At 39.3% G+C, this 19,335-nt stretch overlaps 1 protein-coding gene across 1 annotated transcript; it reads right to left on the bottom strand.

Moving 5' to 3' along the window:
* Positions 1–105: 105 nt before the first annotated feature.
* LOC124110845 (annexin-B12-like) lies at positions 106–19,324 on the bottom strand. Its single transcript, XM_046470296.2, has 16 exons — positions 19,170–19,324; positions 18,773–18,800; positions 17,627–17,753; positions 16,527–16,615; positions 15,366–15,464; positions 15,136–15,159; positions 13,421–13,492; positions 12,401–12,632; positions 10,516–10,610; positions 9,568–9,681; positions 8,468–8,558; positions 6,572–6,672; positions 3,973–4,224; positions 3,587–3,662; positions 3,038–3,150; positions 106–2,254 (listed from the first exon to the last, which is right to left on the bottom strand). Exons 2-16 carry the CDS (start codon positions 18,785–18,787, stop codon positions 2,129–2,131), a joined length of 1,626 nt encoding a protein of 541 aa, XP_046326252.1. The 5' UTR covers positions 18,788–18,800; positions 19,170–19,324; the 3' UTR covers positions 106–2,128.
* Between the last annotated feature and the right edge of the window lie 11 nt (positions 19,325–19,335).

Here is a 19,335-nt window from a genome sequence, read left to right on the forward strand (position 1 = left end):
TCTTGAGCAAAAACCTCAAAATCATATCGGTGTCCTCTGATGACTGTCCTCTACAGTAAATCATTTACATTATCTACAGTAAAGCAGACAAACAGACATCAGGTGTAAGAACATTAATGATTTTATTGATCAGATTCCATTAGAAAATGAAACAAAGATACAAAGGAGACATTTCATTTGAACATTTACAAAACACGCAAAGATTTGGAAGGAGAACAAAATAGTTATTGCTTTGTTGGCAGTAATAGACACATGAGGTTCATTTCCATGATACAAAGTGTATCAGTGACTGCATGAGTTTGGTTTTCACAGCTTTCAGCAGTATTAGGGCGGGAGACACCAGCAATGGTTTCCCACATTGTAATAGCATGTTGGGAATCAAAACAGGGTCTTTGGCCTGACAAGCAAACGCTTTAACATCTAGGCTAGACCACTGCCCCCAAGTCTTCAGCTGTGCTAAAGATGGCCCTAGTCCTGGTATATAGATATTCAGAGAGGTGATGTTTAACCTCCGACATTGTACTGTAGAATAAGTTTTCAGACAGGTGATGTTTAACCTCCAAGAAAATACTACAGAATAAATATTGAGACAGGTGATGTTTAACCTCCAAGAAAATACTAAAGAATAAATATTGACATAGGTGATGTTTAACCTCCAAGAATATACTACAGAATAAATATTGACACAGGTGATGTTTAACCTCCAAGAATATACTACAGAATAAATATTCAGACAGGTGATGTTTAACCTCCAAGAAAATACTATAGAATAAATATTCAGACAGGTGATGTTTAACCTCCAAGAAAATACTATTGAATAAATATTCAGACAGGTGATGTTTAACCCCCAAGAATTTACTGCCGAATAAGTACTTAGGCATAATGTTTAACTTCCAAGAATATACTGTTGAAGAAATGTTCAGACAGGTGATGTTCAACCTCCAAGAAAATACTCAAGAATAATTATTCAGACAGGTGATGTTTGAACCCCAAGAATGTACCGTAGATTAAGAATTCAAGCAACTAATAAGAAGTTTTCTATCATGTATAATTAAAAGGTACCGGGTACATTATTGTAAGAAAGATCTATCTAAGCTATATGGTCACCATACTCTGTCATTACAGCGAGTTCATTGGACATATTGCTAATCCATTCCACCTGCACTGCTCTTGTCTGAAGGCATCGTGGAGCTCTGTCGGTATAGTTATCATATTTGTAAGAGCCAGGTCATAATTATGGTTAAAACGGCTTTACAGGCTATCTGAGTGGTAACATGGTCATGAGACAAACATCAGATTCAAGGTCATAACCCATACAGGCTTTAAGATATGACATGAATTCCTGATTCATCTCCTACTGAAAATACAGTGTATGGGAATCACACTTCGATCAAGCAGCCTGCAATGATCTGAAGATATTTAACCTAATATTAGCTCTATACTATGTGTCATTAACATTTAAGTTAATCAATTTGCTACCTACCCTGTACAGAACATAGAAACAAAATGTCCTATAGAATAACATTTTTTCAACAAACCTCTATTGTATATAGAGTCAACACTTGAATAACAAAAATAAAACCCTTTCAGTCGTTCAACGAAACAATGTTAAATATTTGATGACAGTGATCCATGTCATCAAATAATATGAATAACAATTAATTAAAACAGACATCCAAAAATGTTTTTCTGAACAAGCAATTATCCTGATATCAGTGGCAACAGTGCATTTCTAAACCCTGTTTAGGGTTGGTCATCCGTGAATATACATTATTGTTTTACATTCATAGAATAGTATACTGTATGTTACCCGGTATGAAAACACAGATAATTCATTACATGCATCTCACTTTCCTATTTGTCCAGCTGAAAAAGCATATTGCATCAACAAATAAATACAGTTTACTCTTTGTTCATTTGCAATTTTGTCTCAATTTGCATTGCTGCATTCCAATCACGTCATTATAGCATTGTTTCTGTGTTCTGAGAAATGACATAAACCTTGACCTTGTATGGATACAGATTAGGTGACCTTGACCTTGTTTGAATGCAGATGTAATGACCTTGACCTCATGATCAAAATGAGTTGCCATGACCTTGTATCAAATTCCTATATCATGACCTTGACCTAGTTCCGACCAACCACTGCCTGGAGCAACTTCTTGTAGTCTCCGCTACAGTCGTCCTTGAGCCAGTTCCACAGAGTCTGCTTCGTGAGCTGAAGGAAACACTCCTTTATCTGAACCATATCAATCTGAAAATGCACAGGGTATGAACTGTAAAACAGTATTTATAATGTCATACTCTTCACATTGTTTAGGCTATTAAAACGTTTCTTTTTAGGCCACACTTGGAAATGGAAATATCAACCATTACAAGGCTAACATAATGCAAATATGGCTTAAAAAATAAAATAACTGGTTCTCAGGCAATGACTTTTAAAAAAAAAAGTGTGGGTGGGTGATGGTATTTTTGTTGTTGCTTGTTCAAACTTAGTATATACTAAGTAAACAGTTGTGTACCATCAACCTCCCTACATAAAGGACCATTACACAAGGTGCACAGTAAAGCAGTGCACATGTAAAGGGAAGAAACGCCTTGCTATATTTGATCGCAATTCTTTTAAGTATTGGGATTTTTAAAATTTCTTTTGAAAATGGAAATAAAAACGAAATATCTGGCAGACTGAATGATGATGCAGGTGGTGCCTGAGAACCAAGACAATCATTTTTTCAGCCTATACTGAACTGCAAAAGAAACATCACTTCAAACAAATAATTCATGAAAGATTCCCATTGAAATATCAATGCATTTTTTTTATTAATTATTTCATTAAATACGGTAATAAGAAAATTTAAAAAATGCTTTTGTTCAATGAAAATAATTCCTCTAATTTGCCTTCTGCCTCTAGGCACACTGACCAAGAAAGTCTGTAAAACAACAACAAAACTGGTCTAGTCTTGAATTCAAATGCTTGATGAAAACTGTCAATATTCCATGAATTCTCGTTCAAATGGAAACTGCAACATGTGCGTACCTCGGACCGGGAGATGATGATCCTGATGAGAGTTTTATCTGCCGTACCAAGTCCTTTCATGGCATCTCTCAACTTCTCCGCAAAGTACATCGGTCGACAGCGGATGTTCATTGCTGAGAAACACAAGGGAATTTCTTGTTTGTTATTAAGTTTTTGTACCAAGAATGTATCACAAACAAAGATCTTAAAGTGTTTTTTTGTTTTTTTCAAACTATCAATATTGCTGAGCAGGTTCACGGTGACACAGACATAGTGCTTTATATGAACAGTGGTCCAATTATTTTTAAAGAGTTGCCTCCCTTAGCTGTGCCTGAATATGCTGATTGTGAGTTTGAATCCAAGAATCTCTCTGATTATGATCCATCCTGTGTCTCACCAACGTGGTAAACATCTACGATCTGAATTAATTTTGGCTTTCCGCACACATTATTCTGACATGTGATATACCTGAAATACTGTTCAAAGCAGCAAAAAACCTACTTCTTCATAATAAAGCATTCCTTGGGAAGTTTTGCTGTGTAAATGTTCAGTAAATGGTTGACGACCTACCAACAGCATACAGCCCCTTCCTGAAGTTCCCAGACGTCTCACGATCAACTGAGTTCAAAATGTCTCTTTGTGTGATCTGCAAAAGGAAGTATGATTTTATGTCAGGGGAGTGAGTCATGGAAACAAGAAGAGATAAAATATGGATAATATGCGTGTGAAACTGGACAACCTTTTGAGATTGATTGCAACAAACTTATGTATACCTAGGAAGGGTACATTATATTCTTCATATCAGACATACACTGACCTTGAACTACTCATTATACATGCACTGACCTTGACCTACTCCCACATACACTCACCTTGACCCACTTGTTGGAAATACACTGACCTTGAACTACTCATTATACATACACTGACCTTGACCTACTTGTACATACACTCACCTTGACATACTCATTGTAGATTGTTCTCATGGTGTAGTAATCTCTGGTGGAGAAGATCCTGTTGAAGGTCTCCTCGTCTGTGCCCCACCGGTCTTCTCCAGCCTTGAACAACAGCTGGGCATCTCTCCTCGCCTTCTCCATGTCACACAGCTTCGCATAGTTCACCTGGAACATCCCGGTCGCATGGTCATCGACGACGACCTCCTCCACAGCTGCCTCCAGGCTGTCCCGGCTGATCTCGTACCGATTGCCCTGAAACAGCCTTCCAGTCAAACCTCGGCAACAAACTACAAAGTCCTTAATCACCGGGGAACACCATTCCTCTCACAGATCAAGAACAACATCGTAATGAGTAGGGCTGGGACAATACACCAACTGTGTGATCCAATACGTATCACGCTACCTTGTTTACGATCCGATACGTATCACGATACTTGTAACTGCTCTTATCCGTGGTGTGTAAGCCATCTTTTTCATAGACAGGATAGTCAAATACCTGGTTACTGACAATTTACAGTTGTCAGTGTCAAGTAGGACTTTCTCACTGCTAATTATCACTACTAATTAGTGTTTGGTGTAATAGCCATTAAAGTAAACATTTAAGGTATGAATTGATATTTTGTACCAAGTGTGCGATACTTGTATCGGGAAGTAAAATATCGCGATCTACCGATGTATCAGTGTATAGTCCCACCACTCGTAATGAGTGTGTAAGACATGTACTCATGTGGGGATTCAAACCTAGGCCTTGATCTTCCTGTGCCAGTTCATGATGCCCACTAGGCCACCTCACCACCCCTTTAGACCATCAGTAACATAAGTACTGTATTGAACATACTGTGACCTAAACCCTTGTGTACCCAAGTACTGTACTGAACATACTGTGACCTAAACCCTTGTGTACATAAGTACTGTATTGAACATACTTCGACCTAAACCCTTGTGTACATAAGTACTGTATTGAACATACTTCGACCTAAATCCTTGTGTACCCAAGTACTTTATTGAACATACTTTTACCTAAACCCTTGTGTACATAAGTACTGTATTGAACATACTTCGACCTAAACCCTTGTGTACATAAGTACTGTATTGAACATACGTTTACCTAAACCCTTGTGTACATAAGTACTGTATTGAACATACTGTGACCTAAACCCTTGTGTACCCAAGTACTGTATTGAACATACTTCGACCTAAACCCTTGTGTACCCAAGTACTGTACTGAACATACTTTTACCTAAACCCTTGTGTACATAAGTACTGTATTGAACATACTTCGACCTAAACCCTTGTGTACCCAAGTACTGTACTGAACATACTGTGACCTAAACCCTTGTGTACATAAGTACTGTACTGAACATACTATGACCTAAACCCTTGTGTACATAAGTACTGTACTGAACATACTGTGACCTAAACCCTTGTGTACATAAGTACTGTACTGAACATACTATGACCTAAACCCTTGTGTACATAAGTACTGTACTGAACATACTGTGACCTAAACCCTTGTGTTACTATGTACTGTACTGAACATACTATGACCTAAACCCTTGTGTACCTAAGTACTGTATTGAACATACTATGACCTAAACCCTTGTGTACATAAGTACTGTACTGAACATACTATGACCTAAACCCTTGTGTACACAAGTACTGTACTGAACATACTATGACCTAAACCCTTGTGTACCTAAGAACTGTACTGAACATACTGTGACCTAAACCCTTGTGTACCTAAGTACTGTACTGAACATACTATGACCTAAACCCTTGTGTACATAAGTACTGTACTGAACATACTGTGACCTAAACCCTTGTGTACCTAAGTACTGTACTGAACATACTGTGACCTTAACCCTTGTGAGTTTAATATATTTTAAATACCGTATTCGACGTAATAAGCGCCCAGGGCGCTCTCAAAATTAGAATTAGGGGGCTCTTATTAGAATGGTATTTTGGTGAAAAGAAAACAGAGTTGAAAGATAAATTTCGTGGTTTATGCTGACAGCCTGAAATTTTCATCTACGACACATATATTTTTCCAGAATTTAATTGCCCATAATTAAGGGTGCATATAACACATGAGTGCGTATTATACATAAATAAATAAGTCTTGTGTACATTGATCGATCGGAAGGGGTGCTAACTGGGATTGCTCACTAGCCAATATATTAACAAATATCGGCATGGGCGCTTATTAGAGCGGAGCGCTTATTATGTCGAATACGGTATATATAGTAAAATATATAAGATTTCAGTAACCCATAACACGCTAAAATTCATGACACTGAGGGAGCAACCATTTGATTTTTATGTTTGGGAACTCAATTATTTTACGAACATTACAGGTTCTCAATCATATTTATTTCAATGAATATAAATTAAAGAACTGGACCGACACATTATATTTTCTTCCAACAGCTGTATGTATTTTATTTCAGTAAAACAGGCTCGTTTATTTTTTAAGAAAAATCCTGGCAAAATGAAATGGTTGCTCCCTTATTGTCATGCTATACTGCCACCCAGAACATTCTACATCCACAAACAGTGAAACAGTGAAACAGTGAAACCACCAATCTATACATAAACTGACCTGGGAGGCAGATATCAGCAGGCGTTTGAAGTCTCCGCTGGTGTCATCCTCAATGTCCTTTTCAATCAGGGTATCATTGACTTTGCGATTGGGGCTAGCCACTGAAACATACACACAATGTGGGTCAAGGTCAGTGTCAATTGTATTTAACTGCACAACTTTGCATTATATAAGTGTGAAAGCGGCTTCAGTTAAAAATATGAAATTATTTCAAAATATACTGAACAATAAAAGTTCCTGTGACATTGAATAAGATTTAATGCAAAGTTATGTATTTTACCAAATCGGAAACAATTTCGGTTTGCAACAGATAAAAGACTCCTGTAAGTGTTCAAATGGTTTAATTTGCCATACTGACTTCAGAAAATGCGGGATTTCATAAAAAACATGAACATGCCAAAATGTCAATTTACAAATCAAAAGCGTGTGTGTCCACCTCTGGTTGTGATGCAAGCAACATATCTTCATCTCATGGAATGGACCAGGCATCACACAAAGTCCTGTGGGATATCTGTCCATATCTGCTGGAGCATGTTACGAAGTTCCTGGAGTGTTTGTGGAACACGTGGTTGATGTCGAAGGCGCCGATCCATCTCATCCCACATGTGCTCGATTGGTGAGAGATCAGGGGAGCAAGCCGGCCAGGGGATGACATTCACGTTGTTTTGTTGAAGAGAATCCTGAACAAGTCGAGCAATATGAGGCTGGGCATTGTCATGTTGAAAGGTAATGCCTGGGCCATGACGACGCAAAAATGGTAGAACAACAGGGCCGATGGTCTCGTCGGGGTAGTGCTGTCCATTGAGATTTCCCTCTACCACCATGAAACGGGTCCTCTGTCTTGCTGTTATCCCACCCTATACCAAAACGCTGCTGCCCCCGAACCAATCTTGTTCCATGACAAAATGATTGACGTAACGTTCACCTCAACATCGGTACACTTGACTCCGTCCATCGCTGTGGCTGAGGTGAAATCGAGACTCGTCAGTGAATAGAACTTGTCCCCACTGCATGGCCGTCCAGCGTAGACGCAGTCTGCACCACTGTAGACGTGCTTGACAGTGGTTTCCTGTCAAAATGGGACGTCTGGCTGGTCTTCTGGCGACAGTCCCTGCACATACGTACGGTTTGTGAAGATATTCGTCGAAGGCCAGGGATGCTTCTTGCAGTCACTGTTGCTGGCTGGAATTGATTTCGTAGGCGTGTTGTTCGAATCCAGTTGTCTTGTCGATTATTGGTTAGACGTGGCCTGCCACTCCGAGTATGGTCTCTGACTGCATTCGTCTGTTGCCAACGTTGCCATAAACACCAAATGGTGTTTCTGTGGACGTTAAATTGTCTTGCAACATCATGTTGACTCGATCCTGCTTCAAGCATACCAATGGCTCACAGACACTCATTTTCGGACAGGCGTGGCATTTCGTAATGTTGAATAACTGCATAATTTTGTTGTTTTTCTGAGTGGTTGTCAGCACGATGCTAAACAATGCATATGGAATCCCATTAATACACATGTTTTTATACCCATTCTTGGGTAGTGAAATGCATGGAGCTTGCATAAAAGTCAACTTTTGCATGGACTGCATGCTTTTCTGTAGCAGTTGCATTTTTGTGACTTGATTCCATACATGTACTACAATATTGAAAACCAAACTTTACTTGTTTGAAAAATACACTAAATTATTGGTGTCACAGGAACTTTTGTTGTTGAGTATATGACATATTTTTCAGGAAGGACAAACATGATACAGTTTCAGTCGAACATTTTTGTATATTTCGACAATTTGACTTCCTTTCTCGACACATGTTGTAGTCCCTGATAGCCACGGGCCATGTATCATGTTTGAAATGACATTGTGCATCTTGCTACATTAATGTTTTACAAAATATACTTACCATCGCCATATACATTTTTCATCTCCGCAATCTGTCGGTTTGTGCGAGTCATCAGCACCTCAATCAGTGTAGCCTCATCAGTTCCCAGGCCCTGAATGTGTATACATGAAGAACCATTGAAATACTTGCCTTGATTGTCATGCACTGTATGGGATGTCCTGTCAGACAGATGTATCGGGGATGTCATGTAATACAGGTATATGGGGGATGTCATGTAATACAGGTATATGAGGGATGTCATGAAATACAGGTATATGAGGGATGTCATGTATTACAGGTATATGAGGGATGTCATGTAATACAGGTATATGGGGTATGTCATGTAATACAGGTATAGGAGGGATGTCATGTAATACAGGTATGTGATATCATGTCATACAGAGATACGGGAGATGTCATTGGCTATGAGGGGGTGCTACGAGGGTGTGCTATGAGGGGTGCTATGAGGGGGTGCTACGAGGGTGTGATATGAGGGGTGCTATGAGGGGTGCTATGAGGGCTATGAGGGGTGCTATGAGGGCTATGAGGGGGTGCTATGAGGGGGTGCTATGAGGGGTGCTATGAGGGCTATGAGGGGGTGCTATGAGGGGGTGCTATGAGGGGATGCTATGAGGGGGTGCTATGAGGGGGTGCTATGAGGGGTGCTATGAGGGGGTGCTATGAGGGGGTGCTATGAGGGGGTGCTATGAGGTGTGCTATGAGGGGGTGCTATGAGGGGGTGCTATGAGGTGTGCTATGAGGTGTGCTATGAGGGTGTGCTATGAGGGGATGCTATGAGGGGGTGCTATGAGGGGTGCTATGAGGGGGTGCTATGAGGTGTGCTATGAGGTGTGCTATGAGGGTGTGCTATGAGAGGTGCTATGAGGGTGTGCTATGAGGGCTATGAGGGGGTGCTATGAGGGGGTGCTATGAGGGGATGCTATGAGGGGGTGCTATGAGGGGTGCTATGAGGGTGTGCTATGAGGGGGTGTTATAAGGGGGTGCTATGAGGGGGTGTTATAAAAGGGTGTGTAAAAAACAACCTCACTGAACTAAACAATATCATGAGCTGTAGATAACTGTTGCTATATTGAGGTGATATCTTCAACTCGCCCGCTTACATAGATGGCCTCCTTCACACACCAAGCATCGTAGCGGGCAGGGTCCACGAAACACGCCATCACCGACTCCCGGTAGTCCCCACTCAGCTCGCTGTGGACATCCTCGATCAGATCCTGCAACACAACAATAACAACTATAATGTCTACAGGCCTTGCACAAAGTGGAACACTCAACCCCACAGAGGCATGACATAATCTCCCGCAACATCATTATCAGCTCCCTGGGGAGTATCAATTCAACCCCAGCTGCAAATTAGGATGGCAGGTTTCCATTCACAGATCATCTCAAACAAAGCCTCAGAGGGAGACACCACGTTTGATAGCCTGTGTTCCGTGTTGGGCATGTTTGCCAAGCAGGCACCATTCCCAGCATGTTTCATTCAGCAGAGAATGGGTACCCGATATGGGAGGTGGATGAAAATACCCTCTTGCTCCCAAAGGCAGCTTTGGTTGTATACTCCCCAGGGAGTTGAAAATGATAACTGGAATATGTACGAATCCACAGGTTGGGAAACAAATAAACCCCATTTGAGCAGATACTAGTACCTGGATAAATGTGGCATGCTATAGGTCTCAAGAGTTGGGTACAAAATGTCCAAATGGGAATTGTTTTACCGCAGTCCTGGCAAAAACCATTTAGATACATGTATCAGATGATCAGATCATGTGTACACTAAAGTTGATAGATGCTTTATCCTTACTCTAACATATAACAGTCAGAACGAATGCTTGCATGGTCAGAAAGAAATGTGAACATAAGCTATACTTGTAGTGTAACCATGGAATACTATTGGTAATGTCATTAAACAATATATCACATGACTAACCACGTGAGTAACCACGGGTCCGGGGAGTCGTGTAGGTACCCGAGACCTACTCAGGACCCACCCGACCCGAGTACCCGAGTTACCCGTCCCAGCCCGACTGGACACTGTGAAAGTCACTGACCCGTCCATACATGGTCTTGTACATGGTCTTGAGCTTCTGTCTCTGCTGGTTGCACCGTGTGGCCACGACGTGGGTGACAGCATCCTCGTCAGTACCTGTCGTAGGCACCATACATTGAACATCACATTGGTCACAATACATTGTGTACAGTCAAACACCGTTGTGTCGAAGTTGAAGGGACCAATGTAAATACTTTGAGTTATCCAAGGTTTGAAACAATCGAAAACTGAATTTGACATACATTTACTGATGAAGAATGAATGGTTAGAAAGGCATTTCTTAGAAGTTGACAGATGACAAAGTAGACACAATATATGGATAACAACTTTTGTATTTTACTGCAAAGGTGACATTTGGTATAGATCCTCATGTATGCAATTCTTGTTACTGTTAATCCTCCATTTACTGTATATATTTTGTACCATGTTCCTTATTCAGCCTTGCTTGACAACGGTATATGGATCTATACCGAACATCGCCTTTCAGCAAAATAAAGAAGTTGTCATCCATAAATTGTGTCTACTTTGGCATGAAGAATGAATAACACAAAACACATGCGACAACATACAAGGAAATAAATAAATGTTGACTTATCAGAGTAAATATGTGCTGGAATTACATGTTTGGGACTGGAAAATGATTTCATGACAACCGTACCCTCGACACATCCAATTCGACACATCAGATGTTAAATAATGATGAATAAAGAAGGAATATGCAGGGACAAAGCTTTTACTTTGAGACAACCGTAAGTTTGACACATCAAAGATCGACACAATGGTGTTTGACGGTATTTTTAGCCAAGGCACAACATTGACATCTTCTTGCTATATGATGGAGAATGCCACACTGATCGTACATGTTCTCAGCAAATGCATCTGCAACCGAAACAGTCTCAGTATACCTGCTGACATATATTTCCAAACATTATCTTTATTTCCGATGGTATCCTCACAATAACCAATGAAATTTCTTGGACAAAATAAATCAAAAGGCAATTTTACATACAAGTTGAAGTAGTGGTCCCTAAGTGATCCTGGTCAAAACATATTGCGTGTTCCAAAGTAAGCCGCTCATGGCTGCCTCACAGGTTTGATTTGCCAAGTAGTTTAAATAAATTGTTTGTTTGTTAGTTTGTTTGTTGTTTGACGCAGCACTCAGCGATATTCCAGCTATATGACGGCTGTCCGTAAATAACTGAACCTGGACCAGACAATCCAGAGATTTATATCATGAGAATGGATCGACGCTATTAGGATACGGTGACATGCTTCAACCAAGTCAGTGAGTCTGACCAACCGATCCCGTTAATCACCTCTTACGACAAGCATAGTCACCTTTCACGGCAAGCCTGGGTTGCTGAAGACCTATTCTACCCTGGATCTTCACGGGTCTAAATAAATCCTGACATCTCATGAACAGGGAAGGAAACATTCATATCAAAGGAGGACTAAGCTTAGCAAATTGGCAGTCCAGCTCATGTCATTCAAAACCAACTGTGTATATTTTGGCTGGGCTAACAAGTCTAATAAGTCTATGCATGAAAATGACATCCGGTTCGTAAACTGCAGTGCAGATATCCGTCAATTGCAGGATTTGCAAATAACAGATATTTTCCAAATCTCATGCTCACATGATTTGATGCACTTATTACAATACAGATATTGATTATCATGGAATCTGTTTGGTCAATAGGAGAGACATAGAAGGGACATAACTCGTAATAGGCACTGATGGCGCTACGGTCAAGCCCAGAAATTCCAGCCTAGTTCGGCAAGGGTGGAAACTGGACTTTTACAGTCAGTTATCTACCTTGCCTCTGGAGGATGTTAAAAAACAGGTGAAGAGAAAAACAGAAGGGGAGTGGAATGTTGATATTCCTCACCTAATCCCTTCATTCCCTTCCTGAGGTATTCACAGTCGGCCTCGGGGTCCCAGGGCTTGTCTGTCAGGTCGGTGCTGCGTTCAGCATTGTAGTACTGTACAACGGGGTCCTCTGCTGGGTAGGTCATGAAGGGTCTCACAGTCCCCTCAGTCATCTCAAACGTGCCACTGACAGCCTCACGACGCATCAACTCATCAATAAACTTGGTCTTCATCAGTTCCTTGATGTCGCCCTGCAACCACAATCATGTCGTTGCCACATTGTTGCAAACATAAAATGTAATAAGTATTAAATTCTCCTTGCTGCTGTGTCTGACACAAGAGGATGGATCAACTGGCTGGCCCCTTTTAAATAAACCTCCGGTGACGTCATCCTATTGTTCTCCAGTCGGGTTAAATCTCATAAACATGGATGTTGTAATGTACCCAAGATTTTAGAAAATATCCCGGGAATATTTGCTGTATAATATGTTATAATATCGCTTGGATTTTATATAATATCCCAGGGATTTTATTAATTCAACTTCTGTTTATATTTTAACATATGAATGTTTCTCCCTAGATATTTATTTTGCATTTGAACATAATGTTATGAAATTGAAAATCAAATGAAAATGGTTTTTTTATATTCCCACGAATCAAACACTCATTCTTCGTATCTGTAGCCCAGTGAGTGTACCACCACGCTACAGGGGCGCTGATAAATCACAATGCTGTTAAGAATGTCTTTTTCAAGTAGCTGTACACCAACAACAGATATTTAATGCCTGTTTCCTAAGGTTCATGGAAAATATATTTGAAACATAAAATTTTTGATAAGTGTTGTTTTAAGATTCTTTTTTATTTTATTTATAAGTTAGATATAACACTTACCCTTGGTTTTTATGCAATTTAAAACCCTCATCCTATGGATAAAACCTCTGGGATATGCCTCTCTGTTTTATCCCTTGGATTTGGGTTTTAAATCTCATAAAAACCCTCTGACATGTTTTATCCTACATCTATAACTCAGCATACTCACTGCCTTAGCCTTCTCCACCTCCTGTTCCTCCTCCTTGCTGATCTCCTCACCCTTTGACTGCATCTCCTCCAGCTGCAAACAAAATAAAAAGAATTTGTATTTAAAAAAGTACACTATGACCTATACATATCTTTCCTGTTAATTTTTCTTAATGATTTGCACTTTGGAACCTCTTAACTGTTATGAATATATTTTTCATTTGAGGATTTTCTCAAGGAAAGAATGCTATATTCAGGTGTCCAACACTTTGGGGGGGAAAGTCTCAATAGTACATGGTCGACTTGTTGCAGGCTTTAAATACTACTTGCCACACAGCTGACTGACACGAATAGGATGATAGACATTCTTCACAGTTTCTGTGTTGGACATACACAAGTGTCCCTTTAAGGCACAAGACCTCATTTGCAAATATGATTTAGATTTTGTGTTACATTTCTATCTTCATTGGGAATCACGGTTACTGAGGTACGAAATTCATAACCTTGCACTGAAATATCACAACCCAGCACTATCACAGGACTTTCAGTGAAAATAGAAGGATATATAGAGGATATTTCATGTGTCGAGAGAAAGATCATGTTTTTCTCATCGAGTGACGAGGATAAAGGAGATATTTATATAAAATATATATATTTAGATAAAATATCTCCTTTCACCCAGTCACGAGATGAGAGAAACATGATATTTCACTTGACACATGGAATATCCTATTTGTTATATACTTTTTGTGTTGTGGTCTACTGGAAAATTAAATACTGTATTTCATTACAAACGTAAAATCTTGAAACGTAAATTCTCCCAACCTAACACACAGGGACGGGTCACCACCCCTTGTATTTGCGACTAAAAATGCAGTTTAAAATATAAACAAAAGCAACAAAAAATATTTAGGGTCACGAAAATTCTGTATCATACATATTGATATGATTATATACAAAATCAACTTTAACAAAAAATATTCTTGAAAACTTCGAGACCTCTGTTGGAAGCGAAACAAAAATGGCACTGTGCGAAATGAACGGTCTCGATTGACGAGTTAAATGAGAAATTTACAGTTTATAATGAAACATTTTCCAGATAATAACAAATGCCATGAGGCGATATTGAGTCCATAAATGACCATCCTTCCTTATTTTGCCTTGTCAGTGTGAAACTAACGTACAAAGGAATTCAACAGCTTGTGAACGGGCCAGTTACAATTTGAGGGGAGGTCACTCTTGTATGATAATAATTCTGTCAAAGTGTTATGTTCAAAGCAGTGAAATATTAAGTGTTATGTTCACTGCAGGGAAATATCAATGGTTATGTTCACTGCAATGAAAATATCACTTTCCTCAACTTCGGAAAACTCAGTCTTTCACCATGTTCACACTTAAGTAAATAATACAGGATGCAACTGACTCGGTCAGTACAGATCATAAAGATTCCACAGTGCAAATACAGCTGGGAACCAGTCTCCAGGAGAGGGGCTGCATTGTCAGGCCTGATACATCACATCATGCTCTCAGTGGAATGAGAAGTCAGTGCCCCATGTTTCTGTGAGTAAGGGTCTGTATGTTCAGCATTTATAAAGTAAAACATGTTTTAAAACTTAAGTGTGTAGACAGGGAGATACATTGTCCAAAACTCTCAATTATCTCTATAAATATGCATCAATCTATGGTGCTGCTATTTGCATGATTAGAAAAAGTACAACCAATATAATATCAACTTACCCTTCTAAACCTTTCCTCCATCATCTAAAACCAATAGAAATAATCCATAAAAATATCAACATTGACATCAACAAGGCCTTCTAAAAATAATCCAAATAATAAAAAAACATTGCATAATCAGTGATGTCGGTAAATTCCAATTAAAGTCTTGAGAGTAAGGAACGCATCAATTTATTTGAAACGTTATAAAATATTGCAGAGTGCATGTTGTTAGACCTGGGTAGACATACATCCATCATGCGCTGTTGCTGCTGCATCTGCCAGTTCTGGAGATGTTGGTCGAAGTTGTTGACAGCGTTGCTCGTGGGCTGGGCCATCTGGACTGGCGCCTGTGTAGAGAGAGACAGGAGAAATTTATTCCAATAACTTTGGTGAGATACTTATTCTTGAAGAAATGCATGAGGTTTCAATGTAAGTAGTGCCCTGTGGAATCTCTGCCTGCCAAGGGCACTTACTTCTATAAATCCCTGCATTAACAGTTTTAAAAGATCCTTGTCTTGTCAGCCATAAAGGCATTGCAAAAGATCTCAGCATTGGCACTTGGCTTAAAAAATCTAGTTTCCATCTTGCCAAACTAGGCTGGAATTATGGAGATATATTTTGGCTGGGCTAACGAGTCTATACATATTCCAAACAAAATTGCATACGAAATTGACATTAAGGCTGGGATGAGTCCAAATTTACCTGGGTACCTGACCCCCTATTACCCGACCCTACCCAGGTACCCACTTCAAGTCTCAAGAGTTGGGAACAAAATGTCTGAAAGAGGATTCTTTTACAGCAGCCCTGGCCAAAACTATTCAGATATGTGTATTAAACAATCAGATCATGCATACACTGAAATTGACTGAAGCTTTATCTCTACTCACACGTAAACAAGTCAAAAGGAATGTGTGCATCGTCAGAAGAAATGCAAACATTAGCGACTTTTAGTGTAACCACTGAGCTATAGTGAGTTTTTGTCCTTAAACAATATATCACGTGACTATCCATGAGTCCGGGTAGTCCTGTGGGTGCCCGAGTCCTATTCAGACCCACCTGACCTGAGTACCCGAGTTACCCCTCCCAGCTCTAATTGACATCAGTCAATTGCAGGATTTGCAATCAACAGATATTAGGACCCATTTTATTACAATATAGATTTGATTACCGTGGAATCTGATTGGTCAATAGAAGGGGCATAGAAGGGATATAACTCGTAATAGCCACAGGTGGTGCTATGATCGAGCTCAGAAATTCCAGCCTAGTTCGGCAAGGGTGGAAACTGGACTTTTACAGTCAATTAATTCCCTTGCCTCAGGAGGATGTTAATGAACAGGTGACGGAGAAAAACAGAAACATTTGTTTTGGAGTGCAATGTTGATATTCCTCAGCATTGGCACTTGGCTTACCTGTTGCACCATGGCCTGGTTGTTGTAAGCGCACTGTTGTACAGCCGGCACCGTGAAGCCCGGCACTGCCCCTTGCTGCTGGTACGCCCCTGCCACACACCGAGCATCATGGGAAATGAATGGATGATCAAATAATACATGATACATGCTGAAACCTTTCATACCTCAACATTTTTAACATTAATTGCACATGAATAATACATTTGATAGTTCATAAGATCAGAAAGTTTTAATTTGTTTCATATTATGAATAAATTCATTTAGCTTTGTAATAAATAATCATAATCTATGGCATGACATTCTAGATATATGCCCTACAAATTGATTGTCAGTGAGTGAGTATTTAAACATTATTTAAGTTATGCCGTAGCATTGTGTCTCAATCAAGGTTGAAGGAAGCCCAAAGTGACAGACATTTAGCATATGATGAAACCCTACAGCATGGGGATAAATAAAGTGTTGACAGAACCAGTAGAACATAATCAGGGCAAAACTTTAAACACAAGACCCACAAATCTTTGTAAAGTCGTTTCCAGATTTGGTAATACTAAAAGGAGAATTACCAGGTTATTCATTAATTGATCAAGTTATTCAATTGTTCTAAAATCTCTGAAAGAATGAACAGATAGAGGAATTGTATGGTTGGTAACAATTAGGCTTAACAATAATAAAAGAATTGGTTCTCAGGCAATGATTTTTTTAAATAAAGTGTGGGCGGGCAGTTGGGTTTTTTTTTGGCATGTTCAAATTAGTATGTAACCAAATAAACAGTTGTGTACCATCAACCTTGGAAAGGGCCTCCCTACATAAACAAGCATACAAACTCCTATTGCCGCCATTACCATAACACAAGAGACACAGTAGAGCAGTGCGCATGTAAAGGGAAATAACTTTGTGCTATATTGGATCACATTGTTTTTAAGTATTCAGATTTTTACAAAAAAAGAAAATGGAAATAAAACGAAACGTGTGGCAGACTTTATGATGATGCGGGCTGTGCCTGAGAACCAAGACTATTTATTTTTAGCCTTATTTACATTAGGAAATGACCCTAAATGATGTTCTAACGAATGAAAGAAGTGATGTATGTTTTTTCTTACCTCCATATGGATATTGGTTAACATTGTAGGCACTCTGGTACCCCCCGCCATAACCTGGGGGTGGGGGAGGTCCGGAACTTGGGGGGTACGCAGACCCATACCCTCCTCCATAGCTCGGATAGTTGCTCTGTTAAACACAATGTCACAAAAATAAATCATTAAAGATGACAAAAAAAACAATGCAGTTTTCAAAAAGATTAACTCAGGACAAAAGTTGACATGTTTAGGTTAGAATTGATTAGAATAAATGTATATCGTCTGACTCTGAGCCAGCAACGACCAGTAAAGCGGTGTGCATTAGAGTGTGTTTATGTCAAGATCAGGAACTGAAATAAATGCTTTCATCTTTATTCGCCTACAGTGCCGATCGCTGACAGTAAAGCTGGTTTTTAGCATACTTTGTCTACACTGTGAAACATGCACTCTTATTTTAATTGCGAACTAATCCAAAGTATTTTGTATGTAATCATTACTTTACACTCTGTTGACAGACCTGTGAGCTGCTTTGTAAAACAGTGCTGTTAATATATTTCCTATCAACACCCAGAAGAAGAATAAGAGGAACTAAGTAAGAGATTAAAATATTTAGTAGATATTGTGTTTATGATTATTTATAAGTTTTGACAACAAAATTTCAAATGACATGATAACCGTATTTTCTTCTTTGCCTCAGATGACCAACTACAACTTCAGCAAATGGATCAGATATACAAGGGTGGGACATTTTACAATTGCCTCACATCTGGGGTCAAATCTATGTCATTCATGGCCTAGTGGCTTCCAAGATGACACAAATTATTTTTCATTATCAAATATTTATATTTCCATGTAATAACAGCACAATGGGAGAAGTGTGAAATCTTGTCATTCTGATCAAATGTCAAGTATAAGGATTTTTCATTGAGAGAAGTGTAATTTTTTTATCAATTTTCTATTATGTTTATATACGTATATGCAATAAACTACAAGTATAAAATCCAATAAAATAATTCCTTGTTTGTTGACAATGGGGGTGCAAGGCTAAGTTCATTACTGTATGGAGATAACACTGTAGACAAAGTGCACTGTAGGCAATAGGAGAAGTTCATAAGTAAAAAAGGACTGAGTATTCTTTATAAAAGCCTAGTTTCTAATATTGTTACTCACCTGGTAGTATGACATGATTTACCGAAAACTGAAAGTAAGACAAAGAAAAACATTAAGAATAATTATAATAACGTAAGAATCATATGATAAATAAGCAATATCTACATAACAGTTGTTTCTTCAACGTATAGTCGCATACGCATGTGCAAAATTGAGAATGGCAATCTTATCATTCAATAAGAATTTAAAGAGTCACATTCTTTTAATGTTACGCAATGCAGGCTATACAGTCGTCCTGTTCAATGTTACGAAGGGTGTTACGGTAAATGCAATTCTCCCGATTTCGATCTCACTGTCGCCGAGAAAGGGAATCTTATCACCGGCAATTATCTCGATATTCTAGGCCTAGACCAACGAAACATTGAACGTCTGCAGATAGTTTTAGTTCGCTACTTACCCCCTTATGTAAGACACAGATGCTATCTGGATAAAAAGCGACCGGCTACGTTCACTATTTTGGATGGTCTCTAGCAGGTGTCAAGGGCCTCCATGGAGATGTAAACAACCTGTCGGCCTTGCCCTTTCTGCCAGCAACCTTCACCTTAAAGTTTTGAAGTCATCAC

This window comes from Haliotis rufescens, unplaced genomic scaffold (assembly GCF_023055435.1).
Source record: "Haliotis rufescens isolate VD_foot unplaced genomic scaffold, xgHalRufe1.0.p SCAF_62, whole genome shotgun sequence".
In the NCBI taxonomy this organism is placed as follows: Eukaryota; Metazoa; Mollusca; class Gastropoda; order Lepetellida; family Haliotidae; genus Haliotis; species Haliotis rufescens.

Bases quoted from the DNA above. Each gene is read 5' to 3' on its own strand.
- LOC124110845 (XM_046470296.2), bottom strand. The intron at 6,673-8,467 runs GTAAGTATATTT...TGTATGTTTCAG, and splicing joins GAAAAATGTATATGGCGATG to TGGCTAGCCCCAATCGCAAA. The intron at 3,151-3,586 runs GTAGGTCGTCAA...TGTGTTTCTCAG, and splicing joins GAAGGGGCTGTATGCTGTTG to CAATGAACATCCGCTGTCGA.